The sequence below is a fragment of the Vidua macroura genome, chromosome 2, assembly GCF_024509145.1.
Source record: "Vidua macroura isolate BioBank_ID:100142 chromosome 2, ASM2450914v1, whole genome shotgun sequence".
In the NCBI taxonomy this organism is placed as follows: Eukaryota; Metazoa; Chordata; class Aves; order Passeriformes; family Viduidae; genus Vidua; species Vidua macroura.
The window spans coordinates 4,669,396-4,690,663 of NC_071572.1; the positions used below are offsets into that span (position 1 = coordinate 4,669,396).

Consider the following 21,268-nt stretch of genomic DNA (forward strand, 5'->3'; position numbering starts at 1 on the left):
AGGCTGAACCATTAACTAGGCCACCTGTTTTAAAAAAACCTGGCTGTATCATGGTGAAGAATCTACACTTTCCTCTTGCAGGGCACCCACACGTGCAGGCTGGCCTGACTCTGCAGGATAAGAACCTACTGGATAAACAGCACTGTCAACTCCAACAGCCAGGGACTATCAGTCCCTGCCAGCACTGGGCCCTTAGGAAGGAAGAAAGGCCCCCACACATACCATTGGCAACACTAGTGACCTGCTTCAGCACTGGCTTTTCCATTTTTTTGGCGTAAAAAGCTGCATACCACACTCGCAGCTCAGTTCCCGGGGGGATGTCCTGGCAGGTGGTGAAGTAAATGTCATTGTCATGCTGGAAGGCTGTTAAGTTTTGATGCTCATACTCGGTGGCGGGGCGCACCATCATCATCCAGTTGCAATCATCTTCGTTTGTGGTGTCAAAATACACCAGGGGCCCTTCCTTCTGGAACACCTGCCAAGCAAAATGTGCATGGAATAAAAACCCCGAGAAGTGATACAAAGTTAAGGGAAAATAAGTTATTTTCTGCTTTTGCAGTGGTTTCTTTTCAGAGGACATCAGGGACAAAGCAAGCTTCAAGTCCTGCATCAGGCATCTTTAGTCACACCTTCAGATGAGACAGACAATCAGGTGCAAGATGGGAACAAACTGAACAAAATCATCCCAAGAATTCTTGCTATAGCCACCAGTTTCCCAAAAAATTACTGCATACATGAGTGGAAAGGTATCCAAATAGCCATCAGTCCAAGGCATATTTCTAAATCTTTATTTCTGAGGGCATTAGGTATTAGTGGAAACTAAGACTGAATTCCATTCTTAATGTAACATGTTTCCTACCAAAACTTGTCAAGAGAGGAATAAAACAATACAGGACAGAAAAAAAGCCCCACTTCTTCTGTATGTTCCATAAACCTAATGCATATGTGGATCATTAGGCAAATTCAATCAAATTGAAGAGACTCATTAAAAGAACTGAGCTTCTAGTTTGGTACTTCTGTTCCTTGCCCAGAGAATGTTTGTTTAGCTCATCTCTTACAGGGCACACCTAAAAGATGTTCCAAATAATCCCCCTTCATATCTCTGTTTTCATGGTGTTAGCATTAATTCATCACAGGTAAAACTGACTCCTTGCTAATTATTGCTTTACAAATTCTGTGTCTTACCTTCAGGGGAAAAACTGATTCTTTCTCCAGCTTGAGAACTCTCTTGCATTCAAAGGGGCCAAACTGGGTACGTTTCACCAGCTGAGTCAGAGCAAACACTCCCTCAGTCCCATCCTCCAGCTGTCTTATCTCTAAATTAGGAGGCAGAGATGACCTAAAAATTTAAGAGAGAGGGAAAAAAAAAATCACAGAACTGATTAGGTTGGAAAAGACTTCCAAGATCAGGAAGTTCAACCTTTGGCTGAACACCACCTCGTCCAGTAAGAGTTATTCACTGCAGGAACCCGTGGAAGAAAGAAATCAGCATTAAACACAAGTGTTTCTGTGCTCCCAGCCTCTCTCTTTTCCCAAACTTGCTTCTGAGAAGAACTATACGTAGCAAATACTGTTACCACACATAATACACAGAGAACATCTTCCCAAAAATTCACATGACTGGCCCTACAGTATTGGTTTTACAGACCAAAAGCAATTCTGTTTTTTCATGTCTGTGCTAACAGATGAAAAGCTAAAAATAATCAGACAGCCTACTGACCACCCTGTAGAGGTTGACACTGGCAGAACTGCTTTACTGCCTAGATAAAGAGAAATACAAAAAGACTGCAATCATAGTGATAAGCAAATGAATTGAAAACAATACTTTTAGTTTGAAACATACAATAAGCAGTGTTAGAGACAGAGAAGTTCAGCAGATGTTTCTCAACACTTCTTTTCTAACCATAAAGCATCCATTTTATCTTTTCAGTAAGACAGAGGGAACAACAGACATGGTTGAGCAAGCAGACTGTTTTTAAAAGATTCATATCCAGTTTGTGGTTAAACTTGCCCTTGACCTCAGATAACTCATTTTCAGTTACTGTTCCCCACATGTAAAGGCTGCAATTAAATTTCTTCTTTCCTGTTCTTATCTTACCTGATTTCAGCTGAAAACTCTTCAGGAAAATAAATACATTTATCTACAAAAAAGTCAGTTTTAAATTCTGCTTTCAAGTCTATGGTCCAGCAGCCCACACTTCCCCTAGGGAAAACTTTCCATTTGCGTGTCAAAAGGAGATTGAAAACCAGTGCATGCACCATATTTGCAAACGTTTCCAGTTGGAACATCTCGACATTAAAGTGCAAGTTAAAAAACAGAAAACGGTAGGAAATAGTAGTTTGTCACAGAATGTGTGTAGTACAGGCTAGACACTTACTGCACTGCCCATTTTTTGTATATAGTAAAAGCACCTCCCTCACCAGCTTCTATTATTCCAATGGGTATTTTTAACAAGCACCTGTAGTGTCAGGGCTGTTAACCATTAACAGCTGCTGGAGGGGATCATCCAGGGCAGGTTTCCAGGCACAGGAAGGCAGTGCCTGGCAGGAACTGCAGGGAAATTCCTCTTCTGCAAAGGCCAAGAAAAGCAGGGGCAGCTCCTGCACAGTGCAGCCACTGTACTTGGTGGGACACCAAGAGCATCCTGCCCTGGCCAAGGGCTTGTGGCATCCAGGTGGCAGATCCAGCACATCAGTATTTGTTACAAAATGATGCTGGGAATACACAGCATGGCCTACACAGCCAGGATGTGCCAGACTTGCTGCCCACATGCCTCTTTTCTGCCTGTGACTTCCCAAGAAGAAATATGGAAGCCCTGCACACATTATATAACACATGAAGCCATCTGAACACTTCCCTTTTTGGATCTGTATTACACCTTCACAATGGTTGGCTCTTTTCCTTAGCCTTACATTCTACACCTTAATATGAATTTTGCTGACAGTGCCTGATTGTCTTTCCCTGTAAAAATCACTACTCAGTGTTGTTTTCTCCCCACTAGATTGAGTCTATTTGTTTCTTTTGGCAAACAGGAGTGTTTCTGCTGTGCTGTCACAGATTTGCTGACAGAACTATTACCCCTAATCATTTGCAAAGACCCACAATAATGAGAACAACTTGTTTTGCTTCTAAGTGGAGGAATGAGAGAGTTCATGCACATGAATGAGAAATGCTCACTCACTACTCTGAAATGAATCTGGTGTATGTAAGGGGGATGAAACTGGCAGGTACTCAACCACGACAGAAGTCATCACCCCATCTGGCACCACCTGACTTCTTGCCAGAAACCTCAGCAAAGAAACCGAGTCCTGATGAGCAGCAAGTTATTTTTTTGGCTTCTATTCAGTGCAGCACTTAAGTGTGTGCATCAATTTTTCTATTTAATCAAGGCCATGTGCTTTCCATAGATTTCTGTCATCCTCTGGGACTTCAGTTTCCAGCTGTCAGCGTGATATCCATGGAACAGCAAATATGCTTTAAAGGACTAACATGGGCATTGGGTTAGTGAGGATTAACACAAACATTTCTTACCTTGCCCTGCTCAATACAAAGGAGTCTTTGACTGTCACCACTGGGCCCAGCTCAGGACACTCTGAATCGTGGTACTGCCCACAGTCCTCGCACCCTGCAAGGAACCAGACAGAAAAAGTTGGTGGAAAACACTTTTGTAAGACATTTCCCTCCCTCTTTCAAGAGAAACCTAGCACCAGGTAAAATACATACATAGAGAGGCAGATATTTATTTATATTGTTTAAAAGAACATAAATAATTGAGCAATGAGTGGATACCTGGCAGCTCTGTAGGTGAGATAACACAAACTGTGATCAGCACCATTAGAAGACAATTGTTTAAATTCTCCCACAAAGGAAAATAAATGCCTTACACCCACAGTAAATATTCTGCTTAAAGATGGCATTATTCTTCAGATAAAGTGCTGCAACACGTAGCAGGTAAAGAAAACCACATCACTGCCTTCCCCAGGAGCTGGGCTGTTATGAACAGATTGGGTAGTGTGGTGCTTCCAGTGACAGAAGGCACAAACCCAGAACCAGCAGCAGAACTGGCACAGGGCTCAGCAGGGCACCAGCATGTCCTGGGAGCACAGCTCTGCCTGGCCACACGCACTTCTCACCCACAGGGCAGGACAGAGACCTCCAAGGTACCTCCTGGTGCCTTTCCAGACAAGTCAGCTGGCTGCACAACACACTCTGGCCATCTAATTCACTGTCAGCTCAGCTAAATTAACTTTTAGTTTAAGTGGCTGTAAATTACCCAGAACTGAGTGGTTCCTAAGAAACAATTTTCAGACGAGGATAATTTGAGGCTTTCTAAAATAAGCTAACTTAACAGGATTCCAAATGCTTATACACTGCTTCACTGTGAAAAAAATAGCTGTCAAACTGCCCTGCCTGGTCAGCTGCTGACACAGCTTCAGGAGAGATCATCACTCAGGGCTTATATTGCTGTGGTGCCTTTTGCATCTGAGCTCCAAGCCTACATGAGCAAGTCAGGAAACCCCAGAAAAGGAGTAATGTAAGGGTCATTACACCTTTTTTTGGGAAGACATGATAAAAGCCAAGGCATTCCAAGGTATATTTCCCCTGGCAAAGCTACTTTGTGCTCCAAACTGGAAGCTTCTCCCCCCACCAGGTATTCATCCCAATGAACAAAAATACTTCTAAAACAAGGGATTCCAAACTGCTTCACATTTCTTCTGGCAACAAAACCAGCTTAGTAGTGAAAAAATACATATATTTGACAAACAGCATTTCTGGCTGGTGCAACCCCCAAGCCTGGTCACTGCCTCCTGTCGAGCTGTTTGTGCTGCCTTCTGGTGAGCCAAGGAATGAAGCAACCAGCTCTTCACATTCTTTTTCAGCACAAGAGATTTCCCAGCCTGGCTTGCTGTACAGCACCACAGAGTTATTGTACCAGAGGAAAGGATCCATGGGCAAGTACTACTCACAGAGCACCAGCACCACAGCTCAGCCTACAGCTGTTCACTGTTCCACCATTCCCCTGCTCCAGGTGTGCCCTTAATATTACTGAAATAATCTGGGCTAAAAGCAGATTTCCCAAACCAGAGAGGGCAGAGGAATGACAGAGGAATGTGTAAATCTGACTGCTGAAAGAAATGGACTGTCATCCATAAAGGGTTGTCATAACCAAGGGAACAGGAAGGAATAGCCTGAGTAACAGCTTCTCCAACAGGCTTTGCTGTCCGAAGAAAAAAGCACCTTGTCATTTTCCTCATCTCCTGACTGCATCAGGGCATTCCTCACTTCTGCAAAGATAAGCCTCTGGAAGATGCAGACAGCACTGCCCATAGCTACAGGCAGGAATAACCCACACATTCCTCTCACTCCTCTGCAGAGGAATGACCAAAGCCAGGGGAATATGACAATGACATTGTGTGGCACAGCTCAATATCCAAGGGATCCCCTACAGCAGCCATTCCCCAGAGCTGTTACACCCACCATATGTGACACTTTCAAGAGATTGCAGCCACAGGAGAAACACAAAAACAAGCATGGGAATAATCATAAAATACCCCAGGGAGACTGTATTCACACACTTAATAAAAAGAAAAAATCCAAAATTCTCTTGTCTATGAAATACATATTCAAGGATGTTTATTATTGGGAGTGCACAGTGTCACTTATAGCAACTCACTTTTTCAGAACATAAGCAGTCCCCATATCCCGTGGGAAAAACTAATTGCAGAGAGCACAAGAAAAAGCCCAGTGACCACAGTCCCCACTGGAAGGAAGAAAATCATGTTGTGTGACACCTTCTACCTAATTAGGAGTATCAAATCCCCATTCTTTTTGCTGTCCACCAGAATCTTTTTATGAAGGGGAAGATAAGGTAACCACCATTGGTATCTGCATCTCAGTAAAAATGCAGTCAACAGTATTTTTGAAGGAAGCTGGTGGAGGGAGAAAATTCAACTTTCTGATAGTTGCCATAAATGCAGCTGTGGAACCATCAGAGGTAAAAGACTGTGGATCAAAAAACCCAGGACGTGCTCCATTCTGCTCTGCCTGACTGGATCCACAGCATCTGGGCCCTCTCTGCTCACACAAGGACTCCACATCCCTTAACTCTTTTCCACTGTGACACCAGGTCCTGCATGTCCAGGCTGCTGACAAAGGAGAGGATTAATGTGGGACCCAAGCCTGCCAGCCCAGCTGCAGCAAGCGTGGGACACTGCCCAGCCTGGGCACAGCAGTGCTGCAGCCTTTCCTCACCCACCAGCACCTCAGGAGCCCAGAACCCAGTCACAGAGCCCAGCCTGGCACTCAGGGTTACACAGAGGGCACAGCAAGAAGCACAGGCAGAGAATGCCACGAGTGATACCTGCCAGGGCAGCTGGTGCATCTCAAACTGGGCTTGTTCTGAAAGAATTATGAGTCTGCCTGCCCCTGTTGTGGAGGTGCAGATCCCCAAGTCAGGCCAGAGGTCAGAGTTATCCCCAGACACCCCTGGCTGCTAGAGCTGGTTGTATAAACAAAAGGCTTACATGAGTGTTAGACCTTCAATCTCACTCACTTCAGCCATGAAAAAGCTGTGCTGCTAACTCACATTCAGAGATTTCATTGTGTGTTTGCCAACAGCATCAGCATGTGTATGCTTAAATTACACAACCTCCTCTCTATTCACCCAGTAGCTGTCTGAGCCTCCTTTACAAAAAGCAATTTTCTTCTAAATAAAATCTTAAGTCTGGTTTAGTCTTTAATTTCAAGCATTCTGAGTAGAGAAGTCACACACAGTGAAAATTAGATCCTTTTCCTAATACTTACAAATAAACATAATCTCCTCACTGCCATCTTCAGCCATTATTTTAAACCTGCCAAAATACAAAAGACAAAGTTAGTTCTGAATTTACTTTTACTTTCTGTATTATATAAACATCCCTTTGTGAAGTAATGATGCTGACTGACCCAGAGCCCACCCAAACACATTAATGTCCCTGCAGGAGTATCAATGGAAAATTAAAGAAATTAAAGTTTTTAAAAAGCCCCCAGAGACTGCTGTATCATTACATGTGTTGCAGACATCACTACCAAGGAAGCCTCAGTGTCTCTTGGTTCTCAGGCATTTCTCTGTGAGGAAATGCTGTCTCCTACTGCTCCCCATCTCTGACAAACTTCCAGCCACTCCTGCATCCCCGGCTAAAAAGCTCCGGTGGAGCCTCAGAACACACAGGGCCAGAGGATAATCCAGGTCAGCAGCAACCACTGCAGGAACAAGGCCCAGTGCAACATTTTATTGGACTGTAGTTTAAAAAAATTATCGCTGAAAGGCAGATTACTTATTTAATAAACACAGTAATCTTAAAAACTGCAGGTACAGTCACAGATCTCTTCCAGAGGCAAAGGGATATTGTGATACTGAGCACCAGAAAACCTGAGGAAATTAAATCCTGCCTCTGTCACTGGCCTTCTATGCAATGGTAACCAACCAATTTGATTTCACAGTTAAATAAGGTTAATTTATATTCACTTCATTAGTGTCAGTCTGTATTAAAAACTTGCATGAACACTATTGCCCCATAACAATTAAACTATGCTTGGCACAAAGTCTGATTATGTATGGCTAAGACCACAATACAAGCAGGACCTAGGAGAGAGTTTTTCCCTTTTCTACCCAAAAAACTGGTCTCCTCCTCAAATCAGCAATTTTGCCAATGCCTCAGAAGAGAGGCAAAGCAACACGAAGATCATGACCCAAGTCTGAGAGAGGTGAGGCTGCAAAACAGCAAGTGTATTAGCCAAGAGGAGGACAGGAAGGAGTAAGAGCCTGAATCTGTGAGAGGGAGAGGAAACATGACAAACCAAACTCACAGAGCCCTGTTTGAAAACAGATAAAGCATTTGCTACTACAGCAACAAAAGCCAAGCCAGAAATGTTGGAGCACAGGCAGTACTCAGGATCAGGACTCTTCAAGCACTGCCCTCCCCAACTCCACTTGTCTGTCAGCAGCAGGATCCCTCCCTAACACTCACTGCTGTAAGGGGCAAACACTCCCCCATCCGTGCCACAAGCTGGCCCTTTCTGGGCTGCAGTTTTTGGGGACTAAGCTCAAATAACAGAACAAACATTTATACAAAAGCCCAATGCTGAGCACGAACAGCAACTCAGGAAATTTCCCCCAAAAGCTCTTATCCTGAAAGCAAGATGAACAATTCAACAGGTATTTAGGGGAGTCCAAGCACAGCACTGCAAAAACAAGTGGTATAAGCTGATGTCAAAAATGGTTTGCTTTGCTTTTTAACCAACACTTTTTTTTTTGATGCTTTGCGCTATTTCAAGAGGGGTATGCCCAGCTGTTTTTACAGTTTGTGTCCTGACAAGACTTTAATCCTTAATAGGGCTGAATTAACAAATAATGGCCTTTGTCAATGGTTCAGTGCAGCCACACCACCAAAGGCATTCACCCTCCAGGACGTCGCTGCGTCACATCCTTGGCAAACAGCAGACTGGGGACAAGTGACATTACAGGAGCCCTCAGATGAGAATAGCAACAAAGGGAGGGAGGAATCATCAGCGTTGTTCAAGGTGATGGGGAGGAAGCGTGAAGGGCCCTCACAGGTGCCTCACGCAGCCTCAGCGATCTGCATTAGCGCAGCTCCCTCTCTGCAGCAAGGGCTTCTGGTGCTCTGCACTCACAACCCTGATCCGTCCTCACCCCTCGCTCCCAAACAAACACTGCTGCCCGCTTTACAATTCTGATTTACACCCTCCTCACCCATGCTTTACAACTCCTCCTCCCTGATCTCAGCTGTATTCCCCAGGGGCTTTGAAATAACAGCGGGTAAACAGAGTCACGATGTGCCACTCACATGATGGCACTGAAGACAGGCTGCAGGACTGTTTTTGCCCTCATCTGCTGTTGCTATGGGCCACGTCTGATTTTTTTTTTTTTCTCTTTTCAAACATTTGTAACAGAAAAATACTCCATGAAGTCACTCATCCCACTGCTCCTAATCCTGTCCTTGTCTTCCAGGGATAATCAAAGCTTCTGGGAGTTCCAAGTATTTTTTACATAAAACAGAGAGTAATCATTAGCAGTCAAGAATCAGGAGAAAAGCCACACAGACAAAATTAGACCCAGTACAAAGCCTAATTCTGATGGCAGTAAAAGAGCAGAAAACCACATTTTTTTGGCTTTTATAATTTGATGAGTGATTTTATGCCTGAGAGTAGAGCCACACAGCTATGCAAAAAAATTCCAGCTGTGACACAAGCCTTGGAGCATATCTGGAACTTGAGGGAACCCAAATGAAGACACTGAGGAGCCCATGATGTGCAAAGATACTGTCAGGGAACCACTTGAGCTGTAAAAATTTAAGAATGGATGTAAAATCACACTTTCTCCTTATAAACTGCTGAAGAAAGAAATCAGGCGCAAGTGCTAAGTTGAGCCATTTTTAACTTGCGAATGGATTTTTTTTAATAAAAAGTAGGTCAAAAAAATTAACGGAATGCCTAAAAATCTGTGTTTGAACTTAATGATCAACAAGGTAGAATTAAAATTACCCTTTCTTCAGTCTGAGAATGGGCTTCTATGAGTGTGAATAACTTGAGAGCACAAGCAGATGGGTGCTGCACATATATATGTGGAAGGAAGCGCTTAAAAACGCAGTTTTCCTCGTGATGTAGTAGAACTTGTTCATGCTACCACTCAAAGGAATTGAAGAACATCTGGTAAACTACAGTGAGGTCTTGTATTTCTTCAAAAAATCAGGGCCATTCTATCAATTATTGTTGAGGAGGGAGACGATTTCTAGGCCAGTCAGGGGGGGCACGGAGTAACGCAGCAGCTGGCGGGGTCTGCGCCACCTGCCCTTCCCAGCACTTCCCGCGATGCTGCGAATGAACTACACGCAAAGTTTAATGGCCCTGAGCAGAAAACGAGCGTACTGCAGAAAATTTCACGTGTGCGAAGCCCCGCAGATCGCGGCTCTGCTCCTTTTGTCTCCTCGGGCTCCCACCGCACCCTCTCCCAGGGCACACGCCGGGGCAGGGCAGCATCCCCGCACCTCCCTCCTCCTCCTCCTCCTCCCAGCCTCTTCCCTCTGGCTCACGCCCTCGCACCTGGGAGCTCCCAGCCCCCCTCCATCCCCAACCCCCTGCGGCCAAGCCGAGGTGCTCCCCGCTCCCGGCCCCGCATCCCCGCGGCCGCCACGGCTCCGTGCCCTGCCCGGCCGAGCCCGCGGGGATCGCCCCGCGCCCGCCCCTCAGGGACCGCGCTGCCGCCGCCGCCCGGAGCCCGTCGGGGCCCGGGATCCGGGAGCGGCTCCGCCGGGTTTTGCCTCGGACCCGCCTCGCCCCCTTCGCTACCGCCCTCCCGGCCGCTGTAACAAAGAACAGGCGGCCTGGAGGAGGCGGCGGCGGCGGAGGAGGAGGAGGCGGCAGCAGCGGGGCCGCAGCCACCGCCGCCGCCCCGGGAGCGCTCGGAGCGGCCGCCGCGCCCGCCCCGGCCCCGCCGCGCGTCCCGGGGAGCGGCCGGAGGAGCCGCGGCGGGGCGGGCGCGGGGGGTCCCGGGCGGGGGTGGCGGGGAGGGCGCGGGGTGCGGCGGGAGGAGCGCGGGGAGCCGGCGTTACCTGCCCCGGGAATGGCCAGACCCGGATCGGATCCGCGCTCCGGGTTCCGATCCGCTCCGGAAACCACGCGCCAGCGGAAGCCGGCGCGGGCGGGCGCGGAGCAGGGCGGGAAGTGTAGTGCGGAGGGGCCGGCCCCGGCCCTGACCCCGGCCGCGTCCCCGGCCACGGCCCTGCCTCACCGCCCGGGGTGCCGCCACCCGGGTCCCCTCCCGGGCGGGTCCCACGCCGGAGCCCTTGGCGGCGGCTCCCCGGGCCGGGCTGCAGGCGGGCGGTGGCCGCGCTGAAGGTGGCGGAGCACCCGGGTGGCTCTCGCCGGGTTTCCCGGCTCCTCACGGGCAGTGCCGGGGAGCGGGCTGGCGGAAGGGTTGGCAGAAGCAGAATCGCAGGATCGGATGGGTTGGAAAAGACCTGTGGGACCATCCAGTCCAAGCTATGAGCCAACACCACCCTGTCCATCGGACCACGGCACTGAGTGCCACGTCCAGTGTTCCCTTAAACACGTCCAGGCGTGGGGACCGCACCGCGCCCCTGAGCTGCCCGCTCCAATGTTTTATCACATCAGTGAAGGAATTCTTCTGATGTCCGACCTGACCCTCCCCTGGCGCAGCTTAGGCCGTTTCCCCTCGCCCTGTCCCTTGTTCCCTGGGAAGAGAGCCCAGTTCCCAGCTGGCTGCTCCCTCCTGTCAGGGAGCTGTAGGGAGCAGTAACATCACCCCTGAGCTTTTTTTCTGCAGGCTGAACACCCCCAGCTCCCTCAGAGCTAAACGCCCTCAGCCACTCCTCAGAGGGCTTCTGCTCCAGAGCCTTCCCCAGCTTCGCTGCCTTTCTCTGGACAAAAGCCACATCAGGCTCCCAGTGGGCCCAAGCCCTGGCCATGTACATGAGCACCTGTGCCTCCTTATCCAAGCTCACTGAGGTTCAGCACTCCAGGATGAGAGGACATAGTGTCAAGTTGCACCAGGGGAGGTTCAGGTTGGACATTGGGAGGAATTTCTTCACATAAGGCATAATTAGACGTTGGCAGGGGCTCCCCAGGGAGGTTTGGAGTCCCCATCCCGGGAAGTGTCCAAGGAAGGCCTGGATGTGGCACTCAGTGCTCTGGGCTGGGGACAAGGTGGGGGTCAGTCAAGGGTTGAACTTGATCACCTTGGAGGTCTTTCCCTAAATGGTTCTGTGATTCCTAAATCTCACATTCTGGCATTACCAGGATCTATCAGCACCCAGCCCTGCCATGCCTGCCAGCACAAATCATTTAGGGGGCTTTAAACCTTCAGGTTATTCAACTCCTCCTGGCAGTGGCCAGGGCAAGAAGCACACAAGGTTTTTGTATTCAAGCAAGATGCCCCAATGTTTTGCTTTGCTGAGAAGTGTTGCCTGCAGTGGAGTTCCCCCAAAGCCTTATGCACTGCTCCCTGCCACCATGGTGTCACTGCTCAGCCTTCTCTGTCACAACACCACTGGAGATGTAAAAGTGGTGGGAAACTGGCACCAGCTCTGTTTTCTCCAGGGAATGTGCTCTTCTCACATCTGGATACATCTTTAACAGCTGGAAACTGCCAGAGCCTTTCTCAATTGTTACCCATCCCACAAATCCAAGTTTCAAAAGAGACATGTAGAGAGTATTCTGAGAATGGGTCAGGCTGGAAGGGACCACAGTGGGTCACCAGGTCACATCTCCCTGCTCCAGCAGGGCCAGTCCAGAGCACACAGCACAGGGTTGTGTCCAGATGGTTCTGGAGTAACTCCAGCAAGGGAAACTCCACATGCTCTCTGGACAATCTGTTCAGGGCTTTGTCACTGCACAGGGAAGTTCTGTCTCATGTTCAGGTGGGACGTCTGTGCATCAGTTTCTGCTCATTCCTCTCATCCTGTGGCAGAGCCTGGATCCATGCCCTGGCTATCCCCCCTTTAGCTATTTATACACCTTAAAGAGGTCCCCTCTCAGGTGTCTATTCTTTAGAGAACAGCCCCAGCTCCCTCAGCCTTTCCTCATAGCAGAGATGCTCCACACCCTTATTTTGTCACCTTCTGCTGTGGCAGCTCTCCAGGAGCTCCTGTCCCTGCTGTGCTGGGGAGCCAGAGCTGGACAAAGCACCCCGAGGTGCCTCCAGGGCTGGGCAGGGGGACAGGATCACCCCTGACCTGCTGGCAATGCTCTTCCTGATGTACCCTGGGTGCCATGGCCATACTGCCTGTCTTGTCACGTGCTTGGGAAAACCGAAACAATGCAGCATTTGAATTTTCAAAAGATTGTACTTGGCAAAACAGTGTTCATTTCAGGATCGGAAACAATTTATTCTTTCAAAATGACTCACCAGCAGTTTTAAATGACTACAGGAGTAGTAAGGGGAGTTTTTTTTAAGGATCTAACTCCATGTACAAATAATTTGCTTTTTCAAAGACTGAAGCTCACTGGTAGTTTATGTATAGTCTGCTTTTACTTATTTTCCCTGTATATCTCAGTGAATACTCACATGGACTTCTGCCTGGTTTTCTCCAACATCCAGCACACCAGAGTGGTTTATCCTACTTGCAGTGCACCCACTTTGTCAAAATAAGTATAAATTAATTCAGTATAGTTATCTGAACATTTACAAATCATGTGAATCTGGATCCTGCTGCTCCAAAATTATTTTGTTCAGCATTAGCCTCAGACTGTGAAATTACATCTTATGCCAGGCTCACCTGAGGAGAGAGGTGAAAAATTGAAGATGTTTATATTTATTGTTTAAGAACGATGAACTGGAGGGAAGAGTTTGTGCCACACTTGGAGCTACATCCATTCCTGCAGTCCCTCTGACAGGTCTTGGCACTTTTGCTAATGTACAGGAATGGCATCACACAAGGTAAAAAAACTCACCACAGATTAGAGCAGGGAGGATAAGGATGAAGGTTTGTTAATAGGAGACTATCAGGAAATTTGAGCTAAGCACTTCAATAATATGAAATAAACACGTGGGCAGTAACTCCCAGTAAGGGAATGTAACATTTCCTTGTAAAAGAGAGTACAGCCCTCAGCTTTGGAAGGGAAATAGAAACATTGTTGTGGCTATTTTCACACTAATGCCTTTTATTTGTTTTGTTTTGGTTTTTTTTGTGTTTTTTTTTGTTTTTTTGGTTTTTTTTTTTGTTTTTTTGGTTTTTTTGTTTGTTTGTTTGTTTGTTTTTTTGTTTTGTTTTGTTTTTTTTTTTGTGGTAGTTTTAATGTTGGGGTTGGGTTTTTTTCCTCTCAGTCTGGTAGGGCTTTGTGGCAGCACTGATTTATAACATAACCTTTCCAATAAAACCATCACAAGGGAACCTAATTCCCAGGCTGTGCTCATTCTAGGACTGGTGTCTTCCCCATAAGATCCAGGCCCTAAAACACTCCCACTTTGCCCCCTAATTCAGGATATTACAACAAAACTGAGAGAAAAAAATACTGAGTAACCACAATGAGCTCCAAAATTCTTTCTGCCATTAGATTCTGTAGCCAATCCGTGTTTCAGGTGATTTCTCAAGCAACAAGGGGCTGCCTGATAGGCCTGGGTTATCAGGAAAGAACTCTGCTCCTGAACAAACAGGTAAATGGTCTGTGTTAAGCAACAGGTCAAACTAGTGAAGGAGGGTAGAAAACCATCTGTTCCACCTGGGTATGTAGGACAGCACACCACACAGAGACAATTGGCTTTTATTGTACGTACAGCAGGAGTTACTTCTTTAAAAAATCCTCTTAGGTTTTTGTAGTGATATAATAAATCTGTACATCATAGATTTCATAATTGCACCAACTTGAGTTTATGTATGCACAGGAAGAAAAACACAGCACAGAAGAAGTGACTATGACAGTTGATGCTAGAAAAAAAAAATGTTTTACTCCACCTGGAATAATACAGAGCATAATACATCATTGGGAAATACAGAGTTATAGTACTGGAAAGACCTCAGATTATCCTTCCCAGCTATTTTCACACCATGCCAGCACCTTGCATAGTAGCAGTTTGGATATCCTGAGTGAAGTGGTATTATTCACCCTTAACTTAAAGTAATCACCCTTGTTATATAATTAATCTGCAGTTGTTTGTCACCAAGGCTGAGGCTTAGCAATGTGCAGAAGCATATGCTGACTTTAAACACATGAATAAATCCACTTAGGTCCTGCTGAGGTCAGAGCATGAGGTCAGCTGTTCCCACTCACAACAGGAATGTCTTAGCCTGGAGCTATGGCACAGTTAATTCTAGAAGCACTTCTCTCAAACCTCAGCTCTCAAAATCAAAGCCTGCAATAAACTCAGCTGAAAAATCCAGGCAGCTCTCACCTTGCTCCGTGTAACACCCAGAGCTCCCAGACCTAAAACAGGTGTTAAAACAAGAACAAGATTCTTAGTGTGCTTCCCCATCCACATTTGATAGCATTTTATGCTTTCAACTTTTCTTTTCCTATGAAGTTTTGCACATCAAGAACAGCAGAACTCTGCAAGAAATACACAGCAGAAAGTTTTCACTTGCAAAACACCTAGAACCAGCAAGGAGATGCAGTACCAGAAAATGCTGTAAAATTCCACCAATCCCCAAAACTGGTGTAATTGCCAGCCAGTTTCATCAAAAAAGCAGCACTATAAATGCAGTCCTCTCAAGAGCAAGACAGTACAAGGTCCGTATGGCCTGGAACCCCAACCTGTCTCCCAAAGAAAGAGCAGGGAAAAAGAAAAACTGTCAGAAATGGTAAGAATAAAACCCATTATTTATGACTGCACAGTGTATGACTTGTCCATTAAGCTGAAGAAGTTTGGCAAAGGTATTTTGTTTTCAAAATGAACTTTTTTCTACCCTGGCATTCCTTCTGCCTCAGATTCCCAAGTTTCATATGTTGTTAGGAGTGAAATGACTCTAAATTCTTCCTGGGTCAAGTGGGATATAAAATACCAATGACCTAGGGATAAAGCCTTCCCCTCCTCTTTAAAGTGACTCCTCCTCTTTCTCAATCACTTTAAGAAAGTTACTTAGCTTGTATTCCCACTGGAGATATTAGGTAGTTTTATTGCTTTCATCTACAAAGAGTAATTTAATTCTTGTACTATTTGCTCAGTCAAAATTCACACTAAAGCTATGACAAATCTTGGTGAGGATAGGGCTTGTCTCCATTGAGGCAAATTTAAACACCATAAAGCAAAACAAACTACAGACACAAATTAAGAAGTTGCAGGTATGGACAGAAAAATTCTTAAGAAAGGAAATGCAAGCCTTCATCTCTTAGTCCTCATGAAAGAAATATCATGCTTTCTTTGCTGTACAGAACATCCAGAAACACAAAAGTGTGAGAAAAAGGGACAAAAGGAATGAATATTTCACAGGTTGTTTCCAATCTACTGTTCTGACAACATTAAATTGCAAGGCAGTAAACAACAAGTGTTCAATGTAATAATATAATGTAAAGATTTTACCAAATGGGTAGTTATTAAAATTCTCTGTAATTTTAATAACTAGACATTTGAGCAATGGATCAAATTACAAAATAAACAAGGTGATTCCTTCACAAAAACTGCACAGGACACATCACAGTGTTATTTGTGCCAGTTGACAAATCCAATCTTTTTGACCCAAAACTGCAGTGTGGATCCTGCAGGTTGTGAGGATCCAGCTCACACTGACCCATATACACAAGAAATGTACATCCTCAGATCTCCTGGTCTTAAGTGACAACCTAAGGAGGGAATGGGATTCGTTATTGTGGGTCTTTGGGGTTGTCACAACTCAACTGTCCCCTTGTGTTTAGTGCCTTAGCTTGTTTTTACAGCAGGACATAAATTATTTGCAGAGGAGTAAGAAGAGGTGAGGAACACACCCGCCAGATACAGAGATCCAACATCAAACCAAACAATGTTTATTTTCCTGAGGAGTGAAGGCAAATAAAAAACCAAATTCCCTTTTTACACCCAGTGCCTTGCTCTCCTAATCTGAAGAATTCATTCTCTCTTAACACATGTGAGCCCAAACCTTCACACAGTTTGGAGTAAAGAATGTCCTTCATTCCCACCATTCAGACAAGCATTCAAGTGATCATCAAAACCTTAAGAACAAGCACTTTTTTCATGTGTATCCATTCTCTGGGGTAAATTACAAGCAAATCCCAGTGCTGTATCCTGCAAGTTACTCAGTGTTATTTCACTCTGTTCTACAGTACGTGCTCAAGCTGCTGTAAATTAAAATCCCAGCTCAGTAATTTAAGAAGACTTCAAGTAATGTTATGTGCTGCCTCTACAGTCCCAATTCCACAGCTCTTTGTTTTTAGGGTATGGATGTGCTACCCATGGAGCTCAGTTTCATTTGGGTTTCTTGAATTTAGGGAACAGTTGTGGTTTTATCCTTCAGCATTTAAAAATGGCAGGGACTTGACGCCCACCCTGTCCCCTAACACAGAGAGTTCCTGGTAAAATCAAGAGAAAAAGTGTCTGTTGAGGGAACATGACATCAGGGGTTTCAATGCTCACATCTTGAACCACGGTAGAACAAATGAAGAAACTAAATTTCTACTTTGTTTAAATTAGAAATAAACCAAAGTGTTCAGGCACATTCAGGCTGGACAAACCTGTATTACTGAACTGGGATTTCCAAGCACAATACAGCTCCAGAAGATTCATTTGCACCCAATTTTCAAAGTACAGAACATTAAAAAGCCTTCAAGTGTTTTCATAACAAGCAGCATGCTTAAATGTACAACTATTTGACAGCCTGGTCTACTGAACTACCACAGTGATCTTAGGTTACACATAAACAGTATTCTTAAACAGTTTAAAGATTTTGACCGTTCAGTTCTAATATTTTCTTGGTAAAAAGAAACCAAACCCCTTCTACACTTTGATATAAATTTACCAGGGAACCTTGAGTCAGTCAGAAATTTGAAATGTGTTTCTATTCTTCAGTAACTTTCTGTTTTTGACAAATGCTTTAAATTGAAAGCCCAAATATCTGCCAAAGTGTTGGACAGCTTAAAGGAAGGAAGGGGGCCAGGGGAAAAATCACTGTTGGCAAAGTAGGCACAAGGTCTATCATCCATTCAGGTCAGTAATTTAGATGGAATGATTGGATGTTTTTCTTGGCTGAAGAGAACAGGCTTGGTCCTTTGTCCTCAGCAGGAATGCAGATGATGGAAAAATACAGGTAAAGCATGAAAAATGGTACCTGTGAAATACTGACATTTTACTCTTCTTCATAACCAAAATGAGAACTATGCCTTCACTCCCATCAGTTTTTCATTTTAGACTAAAGGAGCCAGCTGCAAAATTTAGCAAGGAAAAAAGGTTTAAAAAACTCATCTGACCAACTACTCAGCACATGACAACACTGGTAGATCTACAAACTGAACTAAGGGAACTAATATTTTTTCAAAGCTTTCTTCACAACTGTGTATTTTAAGATCTCAGTGTTTGGCAAGACAAGCTTTCCAATGAAAAGCGCTGTAGTGTTAACTATGCTCTACTCACCATTTACTGCTCCTAGCTTTGCATTTGATATGATGGTTTATATACTGGTCTAACAAGCATTTGGGAGAAGGAATTAGAGCCCCTTGGATGAGTTTTTGCATCAGCAATACAGCTTCTCACACAGGGAAGAAAAGCAACATGTAAGATTTTACAAATACTTTGTTTGCGTGTAGCTTCAAGTAAATTTAAAAAAACCCACTCAAGTTCTGTGTTTTAAAGCGTAACTTTTTTAAAGCAGAACATTAAACAATATGCTAGTATTGGTATTTGCATAATTTATTGATTTATGGCTAATGTCAAAGGCATCTCTCCACCTCCATGGGCTGAACAGTGATTATAGCAGGCTACAGTTATTACAGTAGGGTGTCTGAGTCAGCGTTTTCCTTCTGCTTCTGAACACTCACCCGCTTCCAAATTACAGCACAAACTGGATCTGGGCCTCTTTTTTCCCCCCTTTCAGTCAGACTAGAAAAATCAGTTGCTACTGTTGCAGGCTGTAGAGAGGGAGCACAGCGGTGTCTTCTCTCTCTGTGGAGGTTCAGTCACATAAGCTGGGTGTGAGGTTTCAGTTCGGAGCTCTCGGTTGATGTAAATGAGCTGATCACATTTGGGTCCCCCCTACAGGATCAGTCAGGCTGGAAGTCACAGAGGGTCACTGGTGCCACCTCCCTACTCCAGCAGGGCCATCCCAGAGCCCAGGGCACGGGGCTGTGTCCAGATGGCTCTGGAATATCCCAGGGAGGAGAGCCCAGAGCCTCTCTGGGCTCTGCTCAGGGCTGGGCACTGCCCAGGGCGGAAGTTGTGCCTCCTGTGCAGGGAATTGCTGGGCTCAGCCCCTGCCCGTGGCTCTGGGGCCATTGCTGGGCCTGGAGCAGAGCCTGGGCCTGCTCTGCCCTCCTGCACACAGGGACAGACTGGGACAGACAGACAGGGACAGCCAGGGATAGCCATGGACAGCCAGGGACAGCCAGGAACAGCCAGGGCTGAGGCCCCTCTCACTGGGGCTCCTCTCCAGGCTGAGCAGCCCCAGCTCCCTCAGCCTTTCCTGGGCACGGAGATGCTCCAGGCCCTTGCTCAGCTCCAGGAGCTCCTGTCCCTGCTGTGCTGAGGAGCCAGAGCTGGACACAGCACCCAGAGGTGCCTCCAGGGCTGGGCACAGGGGCATTACCTGCTGGAAAGGCTCTTCCCAGTGCACCCCAGGACATCAGGTGCCTTCTTGGTCCCCACCTGCACCATTCCTCATCCTCCCTCCTCTTCCAGAAGAAACCACACACTCCTCCAAAAGCTGGACGCATTCAGCACTGCTCGTCTTTAGAGGAGCGACTTCCGTCATCAGAGAGAAAAAACATTTTGGAAAAATAAACCAAAAAGACCACTGTTAATAGTGAACAACCTTTTATGCAAGTCATCAGCCATATTTGTATTCTCTAGTACTGCTCTGTAAACAAGTGCTCAACTGGTGAGCAGGAATCCCATCGGAGAGGGTTTGGGTTCATAGGTACGGCTCTCCCGAAGCCCCGTTCAGTTTGTTCTTGCTCTTGTTCCTGGAAAGGAGCTTCTTGCTCAGAATTCGTGAGAGTGTCCCCCCCTTCTTGCGGCTCTCCTCTGACAGAGGCTGCTGCAGGAACACCAGGTCGTTGTGGGACTGGCTCATTCCCGGGTCCTTCTGGTGGTGCTGCCGGCGGAAAAACAGCTTCGCGCTTTTCTTCAAAATCCCACCTGTGGGGGGAAAAGGGTGCAGGACAGTTTAGACAGAACAGTCTGCTGTCCTCTTGAAACTCAACTTTAACTGCAGCACAAGCGAGAAAAGCTGACGCTCTGATTTAAGTCTTCCTCCTTACACTTAGCTCCAAATGCTCCTCTGGAGGCCATGCTAGTGGTCATACACACATGCACAGCGACTGGTGTGGGTTGTACCCTGGGCTCTCACGGGTCACAGAGGCACATCCAATCTTTCCAACCAGTGAAGTAGAAATTATTTTATAAAAAGAATGAAAGAGAGGAAATAATGTTACTCTTTGTTGTTTCAGAGATCAAAGGAGGTGAAGATCAGCCTGTGAGGCACCATGTGAAGCAGATTTTAATTTGAAGTACAGGACAACAGTACCTGGCAGTAAATGTGTGTGCAGTGGCTCTGTACAAGCCAGGCAGCAGGTGTTCTATACAAATTCAGCAGCACCACCCAGAGTAACACTCACAAAGCATTTGCCATTCTAAAACCCTGTTAGGAATAGCAATGCACTTCAAGCAGATTAAAAATAGTATTACAACTGCTTCCAACAGGTTCAGAAGTCTGCCCAAATCCCTCCTGAGGTAAATTAAGTTGCTTTATTTTGCCATGTTCCTTCCCTTGACCCCCTGTCAAACCCAGCATGCAGCCAAGGTAATTGCAGCTGTCATCTCACCAGGGACTCATGCTGCCAACAGCAGCTATTACTACTCCTCTCTTTGCAAGCTTGGGCTGTTTTTGCAGCCATTCTGCCAAATTCCACCCTCCCTCTCCATGTGTGCCTGGTGTGCAGCTGGCAGGGACACTGCTCCAGGCACCAGCAACACTCAGCCTAGCTGGGACATCAGCTCTGTGTTAAAATAGCATCAGTTTTGTATGGAATTGGTAGGGCTGTTGTCCCAGGTGGCAAGAGCCCATTTGAACAGAGGAGGACCCAAGTGACAAGCCAGCACAGGAGCTTCTGGCAGTCAGACAGTCACTTCCCTGGCAAAGCTGCCACACCTCCTCCCTGCACCACTATCACGTTTCCTGATCCTTTCCAAGTTCAGCTATTAATTCCTGTCATGGCATGATCTTGATTCTGCTTTTCCTCCCGCTGCAAATGGACACAAAAAGCAACACACAGTGCAGTTCTTTCACAGGACATTGCCACAGCTAGAATTAAATGTTTGTCCCCCGAGGACCTGCCAAGGCCTGTGTGTCACTTTGCACACAGTGACAGCTGCAGAACAGGTATTTCATGGCAGCCAGATGCTGCTTTGTGCACACCAAAGCAGTCACAAACGTGTAATTTGGTTTATTACTGTGTACTTTAAGGGCTAAGCACTCAGCACCTGGGAGGATATTCAAGCATGTTTTTTTACAGCAGCTGCTGAGACTCTCCTCACAGGGCACAATGGGATGGGAAGCAGAAATCAGCTGAAAGCAACCAGAACTCATGGATTTGAATCTTGACTGCTCTCCC

At 46.1% G+C, this 21,268-nt stretch overlaps 2 protein-coding genes across 6 annotated transcripts in view; both read right to left on the reverse strand.

Annotated features, from left to right (window-relative positions):
* PRDM15 (PR/SET domain 15) overlaps window positions 1-10,642 on the reverse strand; it is a 32,172-nt gene extending 21,530 nt beyond the window's left edge. For 2 of the 4 annotated variants that reach the window (XM_053971294.1, XM_053971292.1), the window contains exons 1-5: window positions 10,612-10,642; window positions 6,806-6,852; window positions 3,533-3,626; window positions 1,186-1,339; window positions 223-475 (exon numbers count right to left, since the gene is read on the reverse strand). In XM_053971294.1, the coding sequence (XP_053827269.1) occupies window positions 223-475; window positions 1,186-1,339; window positions 3,533-3,626; window positions 6,806-6,842 (538 nt within the window). In that variant the 5' untranslated portion in view covers window positions 6,843-6,852; window positions 10,612-10,642. Of the gene's footprint in view, window positions 1-222; window positions 476-1,185; window positions 1,340-3,532; window positions 3,627-6,805; window positions 6,853-9,544; window positions 9,559-10,611 lie in introns of those variants that run through there. The other 2 variants (XM_053971293.1, XM_053971295.1) reach the window with 2 other exon arrangements.
* A 3,623-nt stretch (window positions 10,643-14,265) lies between these two features.
* C2CD2 (C2 calcium dependent domain containing 2) overlaps window positions 14,266-21,268 on the reverse strand; it is a 37,394-nt gene continuing 30,391 nt past the window's right edge. For both annotated transcript variants that reach the window (XM_053969764.1, XM_053969763.1), the window contains exon 14: window positions 14,266-19,793. In XM_053969764.1, the coding sequence (XP_053825739.1) occupies window positions 19,567-19,793 (227 nt within the window). In that variant the 3' untranslated portion in view covers window positions 14,266-19,566. The remainder of the gene's footprint in view (window positions 19,794-21,268) is intronic.